At 40.7% G+C, this 22,863-nt stretch overlaps 3 protein-coding genes across 3 annotated transcripts; 2 read left to right on the forward strand and 1 right to left on the reverse strand.

The window, feature by feature from the left end:
• Positions 1-6,533: 6,533 nt before the first annotated feature.
• LOC308308161 (gamma-crystallin M2-like) lies at positions 6,534-7,946 on the reverse strand (the record flags this gene model as incomplete). The annotated part of the gene is made up of 3 exons (XM_080753526.1): positions 6,534-6,809; positions 7,278-7,520; positions 7,938-7,946. The coding sequence occupies 3 exons, from the start codon at positions 7,944-7,946 to the stop codon at positions 6,534-6,536; spliced, it is 528 nt and encodes a 175-aa protein (XP_080609652.1).
• Positions 7,947-10,140: 2,194 nt separating this feature from the next.
• Positions 10,141-16,650, forward strand: LOC308308287 (gamma-crystallin M3-like; the record flags this gene model as incomplete). The annotated part of the gene is made up of 3 exons (XM_080753670.1): positions 10,141-10,260; positions 15,607-15,855; positions 16,369-16,650. 3 exons carry the CDS (start codon positions 10,141-10,143, stop codon positions 16,648-16,650), a joined length of 651 nt encoding a protein of 216 aa, XP_080609796.1.
• Positions 16,651-19,075: 2,425 nt separating this feature from the next.
• LOC308308293 (gamma-crystallin M2-like) lies at positions 19,076-19,974 on the forward strand (the record flags this gene model as incomplete). The annotated part of the gene is made up of 3 exons (XM_080753677.1): positions 19,076-19,090; positions 19,284-19,526; positions 19,702-19,974. 3 exons carry the CDS (start codon positions 19,076-19,078, stop codon positions 19,972-19,974), a joined length of 531 nt encoding a protein of 176 aa, XP_080609803.1.
• Between the last annotated feature and the right edge of the window lie 2,889 nt (positions 19,975-22,863).

Genomic DNA, 22,863 nt, shown 5'->3' on the forward strand with positions numbered 1-22,863 from the left:
CATAACAACTCTCATTCTAACATAAACACACTTAACTTCACATTGCATAATCGCTCTTCTAGCAGACATGCACTCACACGCGCACACGTGCGTGCATGCACTCACGCATTCATGCCCACAGACTTAGAGGGGAGAGAAGTAGGGGTAATTTAACATGTTAAAAGGTTGGAAACGACATATGCAATACGTACACACATTCACAATTCAGGCTTCATTCACTCAAACACACAGGCCACAGAGATAGAGTCACACACAGACTGGGAGAGGGCGAGAGGGGGAGGGGGGGAGGACCCACACACTCCGCTCCAAACTCATGCATGGACATATGCACGCATGCACGCACACACTCATAGTCATGGAGTGAGTTTTAGTTTTAGAAATGTAATTTACCAACTAACTATATATTTAAAAAATAATTTAGCCTCTTAGTAATTAAATTGTCATATTTTGAATTTGTAGAGACATTTTTAAAAGCTTAATAGAAATAGATTTAAAATAATTAAGGTGTTTTACACCGGGGAAATCCCCTTAAGGCAAACCCCGATAAGGCAAACTGGGCAAATATACTACCTGGGTCTCCTACCGTACTGATAGGGAAAAATGCTAATCTCCGTCTGCCGTCCCGTTAAGGCAAAATGCAACAGAGTAGCCTCCTTTTGTTATGGTGAAATGAATAAAGAATTTTGAGCAATACAATGGTTATATGTCACAGTTATTGTCCACTACATTGCAAGCGGCGCGAAGGCCAGCGGACCTTGGTCCTGCTCTTCGCGCCCGAGCGCCGCAGGCGCGAGTGCCCGCGAAGTTACGAAGCTGTGGTGAATGCAATCGTTATATTTATGCCCAGGCCGTAGGGCAAGCGCACGATAAACGCATGAATGGGATGAAACGCGATGCAGGTGAGCTCACATTACACAAAAGGAGGTTTAGTGCATTTTGCCTTATAGGTACTTTGCCTTAACTGCTTTTGCATTGCGGGACGCGCCCTTGTACACCACCTCAGAACACAAAAGTGAGTACACTGCTCTCATTTCTGCACTGCAAATACTTAATTATATCCTTTTATGGGACAACACTGAAGAAATTATACTTTGATACAATGTAAAGTAGTCAGTGAACAGCATGGATAACAGTGTAACTTTTATTGTCCCATCAAACGTCTCCCATGCCTTCGTCACCCGGCTAGAGTCTCCAAAAATCACCAGGGCATCGAGCCCCCAAAACATGCCAAGCCTGGCCAATGTAATGAGTCACAACATGAAAAAAGCAGAATAAATAAAAAATGCTGAGCTCCCTCTGAGCACCTCTGCCCTCGAGGAGTGACGGAAGTGAGAAGTTCATGTAGATATGGAAGAAGTTCTTGCTATTCTCTTCCCTGGACCCCCCCTCATTCATTCGCTAACAAGTTAATTAATTCACACTGCCTGTTCATTCTCATTTGCTACAAGCTAACATGTAGATGCCCTCTTACCCACAGTGCATCTCAGGTGGTTCGTTTAAGCAGTACTTTAGTCTAAGTTCTAGAGATACAATTTATGGCTCTTTGAAGTGAGTCAGATCCATGGATCTGGCTCACTTAAAAGAGCCGTTCAAAAGACTGGCTCATTTGGCTCATTTTATATTTATATATTTTTAAGAAGCATTTGTTGAAACATGAATCCACAAGGTGGCACACGTCTCCATTCCGACATGTCTCCTTTCCGACATCTAACCCTATCCCTAACCCTAACCTCTATGGAAGTGTTGCCACTCCGACAATAAGAAGTCACTGTCGGAATGGAGACATGTCGGAACTCGGAATGGAGAGCACCCCCCAAATATGCCTGTTTTGCCTTCCAGGCTATTTTGTGTTTTATTAGGCCGGCTACACACCTGAAGGCACAAAAACGAGTGCGTTTCGTGGGGGGGAGGTGGGGGGCAGACACAGCACAATGCATTCCGGATGGAAGTCGAGTGGTTTGAAGTCGAGTGCGAGTCGTGTGGTGTTGTGTGGTTGCGTCCAACTTGCTCACGACTCGCACAGAGACAGTTGTAGGCGAGCAGTAGGGAGCAGACAAGCTGCACTTGATGAGACAGAAGGCAGGGTTCAGCTGCCAACCAATAGGAGAGAACCGCCGTTCTGCGGCGAAACTGGGCGGAGCACACTTGTAGTCCACTACACTACAGTGCGTTGAGCCTTCGGTCTGCAGTGATCATGAATCTCCCTCCTTCTCCTTCTCCTCGCCACCAACACCGCCAATATAAGCGCCTTGCTTATTGGCTGCTTGGTGTCACCAAGCAGCAGCAGTACTGTCCACCGACGCCAACTCCAAAAAGACTACACGCTCGAAATCCACTTCCACTTCCGCCTCTCGCTGGACGGCCCATGTCCGCAAAGCATTGTGGCAAATGTATTCTTTTTTGGAACAGACTTTGACTGAACACACAACTTGCACTAAACACAGTGAGTTTCAGTGTGAGCGCAGCCTTAGTAATTTGTGTGCCTCTACCCCCCTTGATAACAATCACCTGTGTGACCTGTCAGGACATTCTGACCTTGAGGTTCTAATTGAGTTCTAATCAGTCTGCACCTGTGTGAGGTAGAGTGGCAGTGTAATGTTTGCTCTGACAGAGAGGTTTGCTGTGCTGTTTCTCTACAGAGGAGGCATTGGTCGTAAGTTTTATCTTCATTTTTATTTTATGCGAAGACTGTATGACATTATTTGAACGTAAACAAATTACTCTACCTTATTTCACATTAGCATTGTAACCAGACTTGTAAGGTAAAAAATACAATAAAATAGCCTTTCTTTGACAGAAATGCTGTGACTTTAGTAGTTTGATTATTTTGATGACAATTATTATTTTTTAGTTTTTGTTTTGGGGCTTTTATGCCTTTATTGATAGGACAGTATAGACTGACAGGAAATGGGGGGAGAGATGGGGAGTGACACGCGGCAAAGGTCATCCGGATCGGGAATCAAACCGGCGACGCTGCCATGTGGCAATGCCGAAGTGGTATGCGCCTGGACCAGTAGGTCAGAGGGTGCCCCTTGATGACAATTATTTGACTGCTTTTTTGATGATTGTGTACATTGTGCTGTTTTGTAACATTATTGTATTTTGTGCACTTTACTGTGTTATAGTTTCACTCATGACAAAGATCAGTAAAATGGAGCAAGACCCTAATTCCTGACTCCTGTCTCTTTTTTGTATGGAGTTTGGCTGGCTGCCTAATTGTTGTTCCAACACTTCAGTGAGGGCAATGCAATGCCGCTATTGTTACTCTCTCTCTCAATACAAAGTGATGCTCACTTGACCTTGAAAGTGTCTCGCTCTAATTCACCAGTTTTCTCTCGCTCGCTCGCTCTTTCTCTCTCTTTCAGGGGGAAGTTAGCGACCATTTTAGCTAAACCTGGCATAAAATACGCTGGGGTTCAAGTGGTTTATGATCAGTTTCAGATTATCTTTTTTATTGCAAGCGTCAAGTTGCATTAAAGCACCACTGAGATACATAATGCAGATGGAATTGCATCTTATGCCCTGCTTGTTTAGTTTAGATGCTATTTGCCTATTCCGTTTCATGCCGTCCAGCGTTTGTAAACAACACAATGTTTCCATGTTATTTAACCAATCATCTTCTTCTTCTTTAAGTTTAATGGCGGATCACAACCTTGATGGTGTATACCGCCACCTACTGTACACATTATTTCTAACAGATATAATCATCTTAGATGTAAATTATATAAAAACACCAAAAGTGATCCTCTTCTTGTGCTAAACGCCATTCTACCCAGACCCATTGGTCTGAGTTTGTGCGAACCCTTCCCTCAGGGTACTGTATAATCAATGTCCTCTCCTCATGACCTCATCTACGGTATGTCCAGAAATCTCCTGCTCGCGCTCAACACGATCTTCTCGGATTTTCCTTGCATCTCAATGGCACAGTTAATCACCATGGCAAATGCCAGGAACTTTCTTTTGTCCATATGTTCTGCCCATCTTCATTAGTTTTTTCCTCCATTTTATGTTTTGTTGCCCTTTCCTTGTTTCCTTCCATTCTCTTCACTGCTTTTGTATATGTTACTCCCTTGTTTCTAACCCTCAGCACATTCTGTTCCTTTATCCTTCTAGCACACTTTGATGCCCCTGCATAGTGGTTACCCTTGCAATGAATGCATTCTGGCACTTTCTCTTGTGACTTTACACAACTCATCATAGTTCACCTCGGCACATCTCCCACATTTTCGGACTCCTCTGCAGGCAGCCGCAGCATGCCCGTATTCCTGGCAGCAAAAACATCTTATCCCCTCATATGGCCTGACCCTGTATAGTCAGCATATATTCTTTCAGGAATTCTTCCATAAAACGTTAGGCATAGTGGTTGGCTGAGCTCCCATTTTTCCATCTCTGAATCTTTTCATTCTTTTCCCTTTCTTCACTCTGTCAATATCTAGAAATGGCAAATCCATCGTCAGTGGCACCCCACTTATCACTCCAACCCTGTTTGACATAACTCCCAGTTCAAAGCATTCCACCCTGTGTCCGTCAAATTTCTTGATGTCAAACATCGCATACATCTGTCTCTGTTTTACACTCAACTACCTCAATACCACTTCTAGCTATTCCTGCAACAAACTTTTCTTCTAGCCTTTCATCGCTTGCCTCACTATTTCCATTCCTTTTCTTTTTATTTTGGTTTCCCCTGGTATCCTCCTCCATTCGAATTTCGCTCTCACTGCTCTCAGCGTTCACCGACATCTCACTTCCGCCGGATCAATCACCTCAACGCAAAACGTCCATTGAGAATCCCTCCTTTCGTTAGGCGGGCCACCCATTTAACCAATCAGTTATTACCTACGACATTTAAAGCCTGGTTACAGCGCATGTACAACTGGACTAGGCTGAGGTGGAAACACCAGCAGAACCTGTTCTTTATCATGCCGTACCATGCCGTGCCATGCTCAAAAGCCTGGTGGAAACGTGCCTCTGGTGGAAACGTGCCTCAAGTAACCAATCAATTATTGTTGGATCCACAGGCCTACTATACCAGTAAGACTCCCTAATCGGGAGATAAGCGCCATCAGGTCGCATGTAAAAATCAGCCTGATGGTGGCACTAAATGGCCTGGGACAGATCCATGTTGATGACATGACTCTAGACATACTGTGTACATGCTTTGCGTGATTTTAGGGCAAAATCTGTAGGATCAGTGTCCTAAAATGTGTTTGAAAAAATCGGCCTGATGGTGGCGCTAAATGGGACAGATCCATGTTGATGACATGACTAGACCAGGGTTTGGCAACTTTGATGATGGCGAGGGCCACTATATTTCCACCTTCACTCCAGAGGGCCACATTGCATATTTCTAAGTCCTACTTTGTCATACTAGTATCTCATACAAAAGAAGCAAAAATGATGAGCTTGTAGATCGGCTATTTTTGCTTCTTTTGAATTGGAATCCTGAATAATTTTTTGTTATTTTTGAATTGGAATCCTGAAATGTAACATGTTTGTGTATCTAATTTCAAATGCATTTAGTTATATACTCATGTTAACTTTATGAACCTAAATACAAATACGTTGGACATAAAAAAATACATTTTAATACTACTATACTAGTCATTAAGCTACTAATATTGACTGGTCATGTTTGGAATTGTAACAGCTGAAATCAGTAATATATCAGTATTCCGGTATTAACCTGTGGGCTGCATAAAGTGAAGGTGGGGGCCGCATGTGGCCCCCAGGCCGCCAGTTGCCCATGTATGCTCTAGACATACTGTGTACCGCTTTTCGTGATTTTAGGGCAAAATCTGAAGTGTTTTTTTGTTGTTGTCCCTTTTGTTTAATCTTATGCACATACCTGCCACTATGTGGACCTACCTACTTGAGACTTTTGCACCTTATGCTTAACCTCATGTACATATAGTATCTGCTGGTCTTTTTATGTTCTCTTTTACATGCTTATTTAACCCATTTAGACTGCCGTAAAAAAAATTATGGAGCTTTTTCACACAAAAAAAGGTAAAAAAGAAAAAAAGAAAAGAAAATCATCCATTTCTTTATACTGTACCTGGAAACCAGTGATATGAAAATAAAGCTGTTCTCAAACAATAGAGCTAATGATGCATGAGACTAAGCAAAACCCTTGTTTTAACCTCTTATATACCTACTGTATATTGTTCTTTTATTCCTGCCTATTTACTATGTCTTTCATGACTTCACTTCACTTTCAATTGTATGATTTTTTTTCTGCTCTCTATTGCTGAGCTAACTCTATTGCTGAGTCTAAACTTCCTTACGTGCAGAACAAAATTAACTGTAAGTTCTCATCTTATATGTATGCATATAACATTCAAATCATGTGCACCTTGTTACAAGATCCTTTAGATTATGACAACATTTTGTGCAGACAGGAATTGATTTTATTCATCTGACACCAATGCTCACACTCAAAGAGGTGAGTGTTGGAAAACAGGGCATAAGATCAGATGGTAAAGGGGAAGAGGTTTTGAAGGGCTCCAGAAGTCTGGTGCACCCCAGAGAAGACCTCAGAACTCTGTGATCCTGCGGAAGGAGGCCACGGCGGGGGAGGTGGCACCCCAGTCTGTATAGTTTCGGTACTCGCCACGTTCCAGGAAGTACTGGCGGCCACGATAGTTGGTCTGCTCGTAGAGGGCCCATGCACCGTCCAGCACGGCACACGAATGGAACTCGTTAAACTTAAAGGCCTTGTGAACGGATGGGCAATCCTCACCACTCTCTGCCATTTGGCCCCGGAACTCTTGTCTGTCATAGAATCTCATCTTCCAGGCATTCCCATAGACCTTTAGAATGCCAGAGACAGAAATGACAGAGAATGACAATCAATGGCATGGAAAAAATTATGTTAGTGTACTAGAGTATGTAATGTGTTCCAAATGACTTAGAGTTTGCCTATATGAATTGTGGTCTTTTCTTGGACATCTTCCTTGTTTCCTTCACTAATTGACGCATGCATGCATGAAGAGGCCAGTTGCTGCCAAAGCATGAGCCTCTTAACTCTCTTTATTGTCCATTGGATTCTGACTAATTACTGCCTGTTTGGTGCACCCAGAGGTAACCCAAGCTGGACACGCTTCTGCATCAAATTTGAACTTTCAAACATCCAAAGTGCTGAAATATTAGATTTTTTATCAGAATGATATCACTTGAGCCCACTGTAATTTCAACTCCCCAAAGACCTACACATAGTCAAACCCTCAGTGTTCATTTAGCTCTATTTACGGCGTAAAATAACTGTTTACTGAGCTTACATTTTTGATTGAGCGACATGATTTGATACAGTCATTCAAGCCCATCCACTCCTGGTGATCGATGTATTCTCCAGGGGTCAGGATGTACTGGACACCGGTGTAGTTGGGACGGTCATACAGGATCCAACAGCCACTCTCCACCCTGATGGAATTGCAGCGACTGATGTACGATTGCAGGTCAGGGCAGTCGCTACTGCACTCATGGTGCCGACCTTGGAAGTTCTTATCCTCAAACAATTCAATCTGTTAGGAGGACAACAGAATTAATTCCTGGTAAGCTATTTATGTTAGATAATATCACATTTTAATAAAAAAAAAAGATATATATGTTAACCACATTAACCAATTTGGACACATCTGTCAACATTAAAAAAAAATATTTAAATTTAAAAAAATAACTGAAATAGCACATTTCCTAATTTACAACGCGCCATGAGCTTGTTGTTCGGCTATTTGCTGTACAAAGAAGTATATAGTGTTTAAGATGTCCCCGCTCTATTTTTCTTTATAACACATTGAACCTCGAGTATTCCATTAAAATGATGCAATACAAAAAAAGTAAACACTGCAACAGAAAATGTAAGAGAAAATCAACCGTCAAAAATGTTACAAATCGTCTGGGAACACTTTGAGGCAAATACTGTCTATAAGGGTCCTTACCTTCCCCATTCTTTATGTTGTTGCTCACCTCCCAAACAGCTGCAGCTGTGTTGTGGTTTATATCGAAATGCAGAATGTGCCGACAAGGGAAAGCTGTTGTCATCTAAATTAGCTTGATTTGCATATCAGCTAAATGGTTTGGTCAAGTTTGATTTCCCTTTGTCATACTGTAATGGCCTCGTATCAAAGAATTGGCTGAATTGAGATGTGCAGGTTACAAAGACGAAATGCTTTATTTACATTCAGTTCTCCCATATCAGAGAACCCTTTGTGAAATTGTCTTGGCTTATCTGGAGCTATAGTAAGAACGATTTTCTTAAGTATTTTCATTTTGTGTTTTATGTGTTGGCTGACGGTTTACTATTTCTTAGTCATGGAGGGCATTGTCATGTGACATTTTGCTCTTTTAAAATAAGATATAGATATACGTACAGTTTGTCCATGGCAGGGCAATGACTGACATGACAAAGATCCACCATGATCTTAGTTTTGTGTAATGAAAGAAGTTTCAATGTGTTTGGTGTGTGAGTTCTAATTGTCTCAAGTTGCGCCTTGACTTATCCCAGGAACCACTGAATATTTCTAGCCATGACTTGAACTACCATTCAAGAGAACTCTCACACACAGTAAGAATGACCAAGTTGTGCAGGATGCCGAATGGTTCCGTCAACAGAAAGCCTCATCATGTTTTGGGGTTAAAGAGAAATCATTTTCCAGGGTTAATATTATTGACTCTCAACACACCTTAAGATCTATTTTGTACTAATATAAACAGTTGTTTGTCACCTTGATTTGACAAACTGTTCTTTTCTCAAAGTTAAACTAAACAACTTGTCTAACAGCCAGTTGAACTTTTCTCAAAGTTAAACTAAACAACTTGTCTAACTAGTTGAAGTAACATAATTTTAAGCCAATGACCACTAGGTAAATGACTTGTGTCTGCTAGAATATTGGCACACGCATATGACTTTACAACATCACCAGCAAATGATGTCGAGGAAACATAAAGAGAGAGTCATTTTCACTTTGGATTGGGATTTAAAGTACATGGGAAGAGCATAGTGCAATGTAGTCTGGTCATATTGTATGTTGTACTTTAAATATGTTTTTAACAAAGGCCCATTTGGAGGCAAACATTGCAATTCAGCTATACAGTGCATGTGATGTTATGGAGTGCCATCAGCATGTTTGTCGATTATTTTCTGTACTGTATGTTGACAGTATCTGTCACTGTCAAATAAGTATTAAACAAACACCTTTTCAACAGAACTTGATAGTGTGCCATCTTTTTTAGATGGTATTGAAAATAAATGTTTAGATAGCAGAAAGGGTCCTTTGTTTATTTAAGTAATTGTTTTATTCCCTATGCCCCTGTGGAATCCTTGTTCTTTACACACTAATTACAGCGTACTACTCATACCACAAATACTGAAGAGGTGATATTCAAGCTACTCTCCCAGAAAAATACTGTTCTCATATATCTGATATACTGATAACTCAGTTTTCTGGATCTGTACGACACTCCACATGAGGTCTAATCCTTTTGATTTTCTCCATCTTCTCCACACACCAATTTCTCCATCCCAATTTAGTTCCCTTTATTCTGCATCATGATGGCACAATTTGAAATTACAGTAACAGTGATCGCAGACCTGCTTATTCATCAGCTTCCACATAATTTAAATAACAAAACCCTGCTACGGTGCGTATAGTAGTAGTAAAGTATAAAAGCCCCCTGGCAGCTACCGACTGTTGGACAGAATCCCAGAAAGTCAGACCATCAAACATGGGCAAGGTATGTACAGATTATACCATGAACAAAGCACTTTCTAAATCAGGCAGGACTCATTAACTTCAAGCATATGGGAATTTCATACAGTGTAACAAAGATACTGTAGGAGAGGGGGGGTTGGGGGGGGGGTTTACTAGTTGACAGAGATCACCCAAAAAATTAACAAACAAAAAACAGGTCGGGTGTGTAGCTTACTTGTAGCATGATCAGCCTACAAAAACTAAAAAAAAATCAAATTGGGGACATCATATCCAACGGAATTTAGGTGACCGCCCAATGTCTTTTTCACAGATCATCTTATATGAGGAGAAGAACTTCCAGGGGCGCTCCTATGAGTGCATGAGCGACTGCTCCGACATGACCTCCTACCTGAGCAGGTGCAACTCCTGCAGGGTGGAGAGCGGCTGCTTCATGGTCTACGACCGCACCAGCTTCATGGGGAACCAGTACTTCCTGAGGAGGGGAGAGTACTCTGACTACAGTCGTTTTGGCATGAGTGACTCTATTCGCTCCTGCCGTGAGATTCCTCAGGTTTGCAAGGCCCTTTACTCTCTCTGGATTAGACATGCGTTTCATGTTTGTGCCTTATCTCTGGATGAGACATTAGTTTGACATTTTATTCATATAGCAGATGTGATTAACTTAAGTAGTATTTCAAAAATAATGTATGCAGTTAAGGTATATCTAGTCTATGCTGTTTAAGCAGTGTCTGCATCTTACCTTGTAAGAAGCAACACTATAGGACTAAAATAGTGCAGTGCAGTACTTTTGACTTAACCAGTGTTTCTCAAACTTTCAAAACTCTGAAAGTGTACAAATGGAAACCAATGAACCCTAAGGGGTTCATTTGGTTCCATTTGTACACTGTCAGTTACATACTTGTATGGGTCAATTTAGACCCCCCTAAAGGAACCCACATAGTCCCTTTGAGAACCACTGCGCTAAAGAACCAAACGCATAAGAAATCATAGAATCATGGAAAATGTTTTGTCTTTTGCATATTCTCCAACAGCACAGAGGATCCTACAGTATGAGGGTCTATGAGAGAGATAACTTCCAAGGCCAGAGCCAAGACCTAATGGAAGACTGTGACTCCTTCCTGGAACATTTCCGTATGAACGACTGTCAGTCCTGCAACGTGATGGACGGCCACTGGCTGATGTACGAGCAGCCCCACTTCAGAGGCAGGATGTGGTACATGAGGCCTGGAGAGTACAGGAACTTCAAGGAGATGGGCTACAGTGGAATGAAATTCAGCTCTGTGAGGCGCATCATGGATTCCTGTTGAAGAATGAAATAACAATGAAATAAAGAGTTTAAATATAATACAACTCTTTGTTTTGCAATGTCTTTATTTCTTTTAGATCAATAAACAATCTATCAGTATACAGCAATGTTTCTCAAACCTTCAAATTTCAAGGTCTCCCCTTAACAGAGTACAAATGGAACCAAATGAACAGGTGTACGCACTTGTACACTGTCAGAGTTACAGACTTGTATGGGTCAATTTAGATCCCCCTAAAGGAACCCACAGAGACCCTATAGAATCCAGAGAACCACTGGTATACAGTAAAACTTTTAAAACTTTAACCTGAAGATTAAAATAATTTTGTCATTATCATTTTGATGGATAACCACCTTGGACTGCAACATTGTCTTGTGTTGTATTAATAAAAGAAGTGTACATTTTTCCTATTGGTGTGCGGTTTCTACTATGGTCTCAGAGTATTGAGCAATGTATCAATTCACAAGTTCAAATATTTAACTCTCCTAAACATCTGCTCATTAATACCAATAAAAATCGAATAGATTTCTTAAATTGTCTGTCTATTGTTTGGCTTTGAGGTCACATTGATTTATAACATACTTGAATACAACAAATTATCATATTACAATATGGTATATCAGATAGAATATTCTTCTTGCTAGCCAGATTGATAGGGGTAAAAAAAGACTTGAAACATATCCCTATAAGTCTAAGGTAGGCTACATTGTGAACAAATAAAAACGGATGACTTATTTGTGATTAAACACGCAATTAACTATATAAATAATCTGATTAATCATGAATAAAATGTTATTTTTGGACAGCACTAGTTATTTATTAAACATCTTTTAATGTCAACTGATTACTACCAAAGATGTAGCACTGTGTACAGTGTGCAGCTTATTATAAGAAGTGTGTCTGTGCTCAGTAAACTCTCAAATGTACTTTCCAAACAAAACAAAACAAAACAAAAAGCCATCAGGTGATAACTGGAGTAATTGTGAAAGAGTATACAGAGGCGTCAATTGGGTATGGCAAGGTATGGAAGCTGCCATACCTTGCCTCCAGGGGGAAAAAATAAATAAATGTAGACCTACTTCTTAGAATAAATTCGCAAATGTCTCTATGGCTATCTGCGTTGATTATTCTGTTATTAAATCACTTTTAACAAACTACACTGCTAATTAGAACAAAATTATCGCTTTCACAAGGTATTATATTCTCCACCAACACTTGTATCCCCCCTAGCCCAGCCCAGCCCTACCCCCCCCCCCCTGCCCGTTCTTTGTATATACTTTCTGTTTTTTTTTTTTGTTCTTTATTTTTTTTACTGACTATATCTACTGCATAGTAGCCTACTGTGTAATATTCGTCTGTCATTCAATGTTATATGAGATACTTTAATGGTTTCCTGTGGAAATAAGCTTAGTCTTTTCTAGGATCTCCTTTTAGTAGACCTTGTACCAGTGAACTGTACCGTCATGAAACTGTACCTTTTTCTATGCAAACTTCTAATAAAGTCTTCAATCAATCAATCAATCTTGACAAATGGTTTATTCCTCGGTTCAGTAGGTCAGCACGGGTGCAATGTATTATTGTTAATGCTGTAAAATGCGGTAAAATAATACTATCCACTGATAGTAATCATCATGCCTGTTGCTAAGGTATGGCAACATGACTGGTGTCATGCTTTCGCGCGGGTGCAAGACACCAGTCATGTTGCCATAACTTAGCTTTTGCTGAACTGACTCCACTGGGAGTATGTCTGAGACATCTGTAGTTCCCTCTGTGGGCAGTGGTTGGAGCCAACGGTCGTGCTCTAGCACAGTGGTTCTCAACCCAAATTATTTTGGGGGGTGCCCAGATGATTAACTTAATATGTAACATTGTTTTCAATTGAGTTCCAGAGGGTTTTTAGCCAATTATTTGTACCCCTTTTTTTGCCAGAATTTAGTCGTTATACCAATTGATTCCTTCCCACACACATTTCTGTGTTGTCACTGCTGTTGTATCCTACTGACTCACCTGCCAGTGAGGAGCCCCCAACAGAAGGACGTAGAGCCTTCGTCCTACTCCTCCCACCCAACACTCCCTGACAGGAATACTCCCAGCCTGTACGGCTTCCCTCCCCGAACACGGACCAATTGTGTACAGACACCCGACATAGCCAGTTGCACCACAGGGGATTCAAACCCACAACCTTCAGTGGTGGTGGGCAGGGACTTTACCTCTGCGCCACCCGAGCGCCACTGTAACATTGTTTTCTAACTCAAAAGTAAACAAACCATGTAAAGTTTAAGTGTATAGACTAGAGGGTATCTATCTGCACATCTCTAAAGTGACAATTTGAGGACTTTTTAATAACTCTAAAATGTCAAATTAAACATTGGCCAAATTGTCAAATATTAGAGGCTATTTTCACAATAGAACCGAGTTATACAAAATGTAATGCCTCAACTTTTAGTGCTAGTCAGGGTGAGGGGTCCCCAGTTAAAATATGATTATTTTGGGGGGTGCGGCCTGAAAAGGTTGAGAACCACTGCTCTAGCAGGCCCCCAGCACCATTGGTATGTTCTGTAGGTTGTCTCGCTGTAATCGTATAGGCCTGCTATGCTGTCATAATTCCTTGCTATTGAGAACATAACTTTACGTGAGCATTTATATAAGCTGCCCTGCAGTTAAACCGACATTTAAAATAACAGTAAAAGGCGTATTTCTGTTGTGGTGCTCTAGGATAAGGGAAGTGGTGTAATGGCGCAGAAGGCAGGCAAAATCAGCGCAGTTATAGTGTAAGCTTATTCTGTACACAGTATTTGTACATAAGATTCGTTTTCGATTATATATATATATATTTTTTAATTTTTTTAGGGGGGAGATGAACCTTTTTCTTTTGACATTTTCCTTTTTACATTTCTCCCAATCTAGTCATTGTCATTTCCCCCTACAGTACTATGGCCCATGTGTTTGCCAATGTAAAAAGTGTGACATTTCTTCCAAGGCCTTTCATGGCAATCGGACACTGCATTCATGATTTGAGGCATTTTGTTCCAAAAATGTGTTTTGCAATAATCAACCTGCTGGTGGTGTAACAGGACAATGTGAAAAGGGAGGCATGTCTTCCTCAGCCTAGTGGCAATGTGCATGCAAAGTTTCACAGCAACCGCACGCTGTGTACTTGCAAACTTTGGAAGCCAATCAGGATGGAATATGAAAAATCTGAGAAAGCCGTTTGGTTCTGCCTCTTAACATGCCCATGTGAAAAGGGTGGGGCAGTGTTTCTGCTCTGGCATTCATTCCGGGAGTGGGTGTGCACAGTTTCATTTCGATCAGATCAGGCCAATCTGTGATATCTATAGGATATATATCCAAGGATATCCGATATACAGTAGAGGAGGCCAACTTATGTAAAACACATTCTTTGATATTATTCTATCAGATTTTCTCCAACAATCACGCAAATCAGTGCACAGTATCTCTCTTCCAAAGTGTGCAGGATTGCTCAATTTTTGAACAAAATGCCTCAAATCATCAACGCAGCTTGCGGTTACCATGAAGTTTGCCACACATATTAGTCACAGAACAAATGCCACCATTTTCACATTGGCCTGTTATAGCACCACCAGCAGGTAGACTTTTGCAAAACACATTTTTGGAACACAATGCCGCAAATCATGCACGCAGCGTCCGATTGCCGTGAAAGGCCTCAGATTGGCGAAGAAGTTAGAACACACATGCCACCCTTTTCACATTGCCTATTATAGCGCCACCAGGACGCCTGCCCTGGCGGAGACCTGTGCTCGGAAGAGCACTGCTTCTAGTTATTATTATTATTATTACTACTACATTTAAACCTTATTCGAGATCATCTTAAGAAGAGTTCTGTTCTCTTACAGGAGGGATTTTGCATGCATCTAATACTACTCCTTAGGCTTATTGTTGTCATCAATGTGTCAATTGAATGTCTTGCCATATTATAGACCACTTCTGTGATTTCTTCACAAACAAGTGACAAAATAAAATAGAAAAATAGATATTTTCAGACCCAGCCGTCTGTTGTATACTTGCTGTATCTGTGCCAAGAAAATAAAACCCTCTACTCATTTTTCTATGACCCACTGAACCCTCGCCATGTTCAAGACATCCATGAACGTTTTTGTTTGCCAGTTATGTGACTAACTACAGTGTGTAAAATATTGAAGTTTCTACCTCCATGGCCCTATTAAACTGACAGTGAAAAAAGACCCAGTTGATACTTTTGCTGCTGTCATCCACCTGTCCCCCATATGAGAGCTGCTGCAGCTGGCACTGCCCCAGATGCATACAGTCTGGAATAGTAACCATTTACAGACCCATTTAGTCCTGTATGCTATGCTGCTGAGTAAGTCATTCAATACAATGGCTCCATAGATCATTTAGCTATCAAGTTCTGTATAAAAGTGAAAGGATGGGTGCGCAGAGTACCAGTGCCGTCAGGGACAGGAATCAACATCAAAATGGGCAGGGTAGGACAACAATTCTTTATTATTATTTCTAACTTCTTTAATCTGAAAATGCAGCTCATCGGTTGCATTATGCATTACGTATTGTTTTTTTTCTTTCTTCTCCACCAGATCATCTTCTACGAGGACAGGAACTTCCAGGGTCGCTCCTATGAGACCAGCAGCGACTGTGCTGAGTTGACCTCCTACCTGAGTCGCTGCAACTCCTGTAGGGTGGAGAGCGGCTGCTTCATGGTCTATGAGCGGCCCAACTTCATGGGCCACCAGATGCTGGCAAAGAGGGGAGAGTACCCTGACAACCAGCGCCTGATGGGAGTGAGCATGAGCGACTGTATCCGATCCTGCCGTATGATCCCCATGGTATGAGACTTTATGCCCATTTGTCAAGTTATATACCAACCATACCATATCAACTCACGTTAGAATTGTATACAGTGCTGGGGGCAATGCAATACTTTAAGTAGCCTAATGCATGTGATAATAGTTGTTATGAATTACAAAGTAATGTTACATAACATTTGTACAAATTGGTTATTATCTTTAGTTAAAATCAAGTGAAGCATTACTTGCAGAAACTGTCATTTTAACCTTCAAACAAATGAATGCTCACAAAAGGCCTTTTTGCAATCCTTCATTACATTTTTAATACCAATACAATTGTGTTATTGTGGCATTCTGCTATTGCATTTAGCTTACACACTTCCATTTAATATTATGCCTAGTCCCTTTCATGCTTGATTTCAGTAACGCAAAAGGAAAGGAAATAATATTGCAATGTAAATGACTACTACGATTTTGAAAGTGACTTCAAACACTGCTTGTGCTGTACTTCAATGTAAACTTGTTCCTCTCCATTTTTTCTTTCAAATACAGCACAGGGGAAACTTCCGCATGAGGATCTATGAGAGGGAGAACTTCTCTGGTCAGATGCATGAACTGCAGGAAGACTGTGATTCCATTCAGGATCGCTACCGTATGGCCGACTGTCAGTCCTGCAACGTGACAGACGGCCACTGGCTGCTGCATGAACAACCCCACTACAGAGGCAGGATGATCTATCTGAGGCCTGGAGAGTACAGGAGCACCAGAGACATGGGCATGGGCCCCATGGACATGAGGATTGGCTCCATCAGACGCATCATGGAATCCTGTTAGGAGCAATTAATTCTTCGTTGAACAACCGTGACACTCAACGAAAATAACTGATTTTAAAAATCATCTACGAGTTATTTTTATTTTATTTTTAATTAGGCTTCAGGCATAAGCTATACGTCGCTGCACATGGCCGTTTGACGAAGTACAAATTAGTCTTTAGACAAAGTTGGCTCGGGTGATGCAAATTTAACTGAAAAATACAAATAAATGACTGCAAAGAGACTTTTGATGTTTTCATGAGCTTATCTGTGAAGGGTCACCATGTGATGCGCTGAATGAGAGAGGTGTTCCGTTCCATTTCAATTTGTGTGTGGTGTGTATGTGCATATGTTGTTCAGGATAGTTTGGTCTGTAGTGAACAGTAGTGAACTATATGTGTCCATCTCTCATAGCTAAGAGGAAACAGGTCAAACAAACTGCACTGTTCTTCTATATACAGTAGACTGCAAGGGCATGGGCAGGTAGGTTAGCCATAAAACAACATACACATAGGCCTACTGAAGCTCTAATTTTGCTGATATGGTTAAGTTGGCAATTTTTACAAGGTCATTATAAACGTTACACCATGAGAAAGCTTACTGTACTGTAGCTCATTGCAAAATGTACAGCATGGGAAGCTGCTAATAACAGGCTAGCAGAATATAGCATTGGGCCTCTGATGTTTATTATCCAAGCTATGTTTATGTGTGTGTATATTTGTAACGCATTTGTCAGAAGACTAGTATAGGGCATAGTAGCGTCCATTCATTTTTTTTTTTTCATAGAGATTTACACAAATATTTATATCAATTATTTTAAATTTAGAATCAAGCCATCCAGGATCCTGGTGAATCATAAAACCTTTGATTTTGTGGGGGGGGAAAAATAAGTAGAAAAAAGAAAAAGAAAACGCTAAACTAAGGGTATTCATTAAATGTAAAATGGTAAATGTTGCATTTATATAGCGCTTTTATCCAAAGCGATTTACAGAGATTGTGCATTACATTCACCCATTCACGCACACATTCATACACCGGTGGCGGAGGAAACCATGCAAGGCACCAACCTGCTCACCGGGAGCAATGTGGAGTTCACAGTCTTGCCCAAGGACCCTTAACTCAGGGGGAGCCCGGATTCGAACTGGGAACCCTTCGGGAACCCTTCGTGCTCTAATAACGGTTTCTCTACCCCTGAGCTATGCAGCCCCACAATGTAGTATATCATATCATTAAATGTATTTCTGTCTCACAGAATCAATGGTTTTATGGTCATGATTCACCAGGATCCAGGATGGCTTGATTCTAGGCTGAAAATAATTGATGCACGGTAAATATTTTGGCCGATCTTATTGTGGAACCAGAAAACCATGGCCACTGTTATTTCTCCTCATCAAGAATGAGCAGACATCGAAAAACAAGAAAAATGTTCAAGGCACTTAGAGTTGAGTATGGAGGGAGGAGTCCAAAAACATATTTATAACATGGCTCGTCAGCGTGTTTCAACTGAGCACATGTACTTACTTTACATGAGCAGCATTTCTTTTTACTAAGTACTATTGATCTGGTTTACCTGTAAAAGAAACATATGATCTTAACCTGAAATACTTTTACTTACTGTCATTTAGCCAGATAACTTTGGTCATAATTGGCTCATTGGGTCATCTTTCTTTCAAATACGGGAGATACTGCTCCTGTAACCAAAATTATTTAATCAATTCTATACAAGCTCATCCTTAAACTATGACATGTGGATAAATATTAAGCTACTGCGTCTTCCAGGAGTATCTGATGCATCTAAATATGTGGGGAAATTCTATTCCTACATACTGAATATGGGATATGGGATATGGGATATGTGTTAGAAAGGCTATGTTGTGACTTCCCAGATCTGATTAATACAAACCACAACTTGGTTAAAGCTGGAGGGAACATGTTCATGGAAGATCTTTCAACAGAAATATTCATACTCTACATTAGTATGTATATGTACTATATTTAGTTTCACCTACTGTGTCTATCAGTAGTTTCATTAGCTAACGATACGCTTATGTTAAAAGGACTAACACTGTTCTTACTGTATAACAAGCCTGTCAGTCAATAATTCCCATACAAAGGTACAGTCAAATGTAATATATCTGTCATCACTGTCATTTGCTCTGAAATACAGTGAAATATCCCATGAAATACCTCACTATGTACAATACAGAGGATGTGTGGAAGCTTCCTTTTACCTCTTTATGTTAGGAAACAATTTGTACACTGTACGCATGAATCTGTACCACACATCTATAGTGCTCAGTAGGTATGTATGTCATGTGCTGGGTCAGGGGGTTTGCACAATAGAGGCCCCTACTAGTCTTTGGCGTTGGGCTAGTATAAAAGTAAGGGTTAAAACGAACAGCAAACCAGAGCAGTGACAATTCAGTCCTGAGCAAGAACCAGCCATCATGACCATGGGAAAGGTAGGCACCAAAGCACTTTCATAACACATTGTAAAACTTCCTAACTTTCAGCTAAATGTATCCAATATCAACTTTAGAATGCTTTAACCTGACTGGCATTTACTATCATAGCAATAAAAACACCATAAACATTATGTTTCTACTATAGCATCTCAGATCATTACAAATGTACTGTACCATTATGTGTTTTCAGATCATCTTCTACGAGGACAAGAACTTCCAGGGTCGCTCTTATGAGTGCATGAGCGACTTCGCTGACATGTCCTCCTACCTGAGCAGGTGCCACTCCTGCAGGGTGGAGAGCGGCTGCGTCATGGTCTACGACCGCCCCAACTACATGGGAAACCAGCACTTCATGAGGAGGGGAGAGTATGCCGATTACATGAGCATGTTTGGATGGAGAGACTGCATCAGGTCCTGCCGCATGATCCCCATGGTAGGATGAATATGCGTATAACTATAATCTTACAATCTTGTATATTGTATTTTCTCCTGGATAATTTCATTACTACAGTAGTACTGTAGTAATGAAATAATAAAATTAAGTACTGAGTACTTAATTTTAAATTAAAGTCCATCACTAATATAAACCTTTCCTTTTCCACAAACAGCACAGAGGCCAATTCAGGATGAAGATCTACGAGAGGGAGAACTTCGGTGGACAGAGTCACGAGATGATGGATGACTGTGACAACATCATGGACCGTTACCAGATGAGCAACTGCCAGTCCTGCAACGTGATGGACGGCCACTGGCTGATGTACGAGCAGCCCCACTACAGGGGCAGGATGACCTACATGAGGCCTGGAGAGTACAGGAACTTCAGTCAGATGGGAATGAGCGGCATGAAGTTCATGAGCATGAAGCGCATCATGGATATGTAGTTTTTTCGGAACAAATTGTTAAATATTAGTAAATAAAGTTAGAATTTATTCATAAGGATGTGTCTGAGTCATCACTAAATGATTGTGTTGAACTACTAAGATTGAGAGCAACATTTTCCACAACAGTATTAGATTGCATGTATAGGATTTATTTTACTCATTTTATTATACAGTTTATATGCCTACATACAATATAATCAATAATACAGCCTCTCATTACTCATTATCTCTGCCAGATACGCAGAGATTATGCACACAGTGTGTTTGACTGTGTGCGACAAATCTTGAAAACAGCTGGACTGATCGTCAAACATTTCCTCCATGCTGCCAATATGGGACAAGTAAGGCCGGCTACAGACATTAAGAACATTTGTTCTTTCAGAGTTCTGGGGGGAGGCGGGGGGCAGAGCAGAGCACAATTCATTCCCGATGGAAGTCACATGGTTTGAAGAAGCAAGCTTGCTTCTTGGTTGCACAGAGCATGCTTAGGCCGCACTCACATTTGGCATGATCTGTGCTCTTTCAAAGTTGGATCAAAGTCTCTTCCAAAAAAGAATCCATTTCCCACAATGCTTTGTGGGAAGTGGGCAGTTCCACTAGAGGAGGAAGTGGATGTGGATTTTGGCCATGTAGTTCTTTTGGAGTTGTCATTGGGTGAAGGCAGAGTAGTGCTGCTTTTTGGTGACACATAAAATGGATCTACAAGCTCACAGCGTGCCGCCATGCAACACTTTGTGAGCTTGTAGATCTGCTATTTTAAAAATTACTTTAGGTACTTGAAGTACATTCTGATGCCAACACAATACGTTTACTCAAGTACATTTTGAATTCCAGGCTTTTACTTATAACAAAGTATTTCTATGTTGCAGTATTGATACTTTTACTTAAGCAACGAATGTGAGTATTTTTTATATTTTTTTTCCACCACTGTACATGACAAAAAGCTTCAGTTGTATTATGAATAGCACATTTAATCAATTGCATCTGTGTAGGCATCACTATGTCACTATGTATGACATGACAAGAAGTTTGCATAGGAAAAGGTACAGTTTCATGACGGTACAGTTCACTGGAAAAGACTAAGCTTATTTCCACAGGAAACCATTAAAGTATCTCATATAACATTGAATGACAGACGAATAGAACACAGTACTATGCAGTAGATATGTAAAGAAAAGAAAAAGAAAGAACCAAAAAAGAAAACATTAAGTCTAAACAAACAGTAAGTATATACAAAGAAGGGGCAGGGGAGGGTAGGGCTGGGCTAGGGTTGTTTTCTTTACCAGTTGGCTGTGCGAATGGCTGCTGCCTGTAAGTGGTTTTTCAGGGCAATTGTAGTACAGACTACAAGTGACTACAAGTGAACACAGCTGTGTGGGATCACATCACAGCCTTTCTGTCCTATTGGTTGGCAGTTGAACTCTGCCCTCCTGTCTCATCAACGCTCCCCGTTGCAGCTTGGGTGCTCTGCCTATAACTTGCTAAGTGCTCTGCTCTGCTCCCCGTCTTCCCCCAGAACTCTGAAAGAACAAATGTTCTTAATGTCTATAGCCGGCCTTAGAGCACCAAAGAACTTGCATAGTGCAAGCACAGAGCAAGTTGTAGGCAGAGCACCCAAGCTGCAACGGGGAGCCTTGATGAGACAGGAGGGCAGGGTTCAACTGCCAACCAATAGGACAGAAAGGCTGTGATGTGATCCCACACAGCTGCGTTCACTTGTAGTCACTTGTAGCCTGTCTTGTAGCCTGTCTGCAGTGACAAACATGAAACCTCCATTTCACCTCCATTTAAGTAAATTAAAGTAAAGTTCGTGATTAGAACATGCTTAAACATTCGACAATAACAATTAATATTAAAAACATGTCATGTCATACATAGTGACAGAGTGATGCCTACACAGATGCAATTGATTGAATGAGCTATTCATAATAAAATTGAAGCTTTTTGTCATGTACAGTGGTGAAAAAAATTATAATACTCACATTCGTTGCTTAAGTAAAAGTATCAATACTGCAACATAGAAATACTTTGTTATAAGTAAAATCCTGGAATTCAAAATGTACTTGAGTAAAAGTATTGTGTTGTCATCAGAATGTACTTCAAGTACCTAAAGTAATTTTTAAAATAGCAGATCTACAAGCTCACAAAGTGTTGCATGGTGGCACGCTGTGAGCTTGTAGATCCATTTTACTTTTTGTTTTTGTTTTAGTGTCACCAAAAAGCAGCACTAACTCTGCCTTCACCCGATGACAACTCCAAAAGATGGCCAAAATCCACATCCACTTCCTCCTCTAGTGGAACTGCCCATTTCCCACAATGATTCTTTTTTGGAAGAGATCCAACTTTGAAAGAGCACAGATCAAATGTTCTTAACATGTGAGTGCGGCATTCCACTACAATTGGCTTTGATTGCATTCTAGGCATGGGCGATATGATATTTCTGTCAATATCCAATATAATAATTGCTGTTATGGCCAGTAACCAATTCTGTATTAAAATGTATTTTTTATTATTATTTATTCTGCACAAATTCATATTTTGGAATATCGGCCAAAACCAATATAATATTTAGATATCGAATAAACGTATAGATATATAAATATTTAAATCTACATAAATATATTGTAACGACCCTGCAAGAGATCGGGCCGTAACTTGCCAAGCGGGCTAGCCTTCTTGGCGTTGCGGGTTGCTTCCTTGTCTGCTGAGTGGGGGGCTGGGGTTCGCCTCTGGGGTTCGCCTCACTCAGTCTGCTAAACGTTACAATATAGCACAAACTGTATTAGGCCTTGTGTGTGTGTGTGTGTGTGTGTGTGTGTGTGTGTGTGTGTGTGTGTGTGTGTGTGTGTGTGTGTATTACTATGTGAGGACCAAATGTCCCCACAAGTT

Source organism: Nannobrachium achirus (assembly GCF_963921795.1).
Source record: "Nannobrachium achirus genome assembly, chromosome: 22".
Lineage (NCBI taxonomy): Eukaryota > Metazoa > Chordata > Actinopteri > Myctophiformes > Myctophidae > Nannobrachium > Nannobrachium achirus.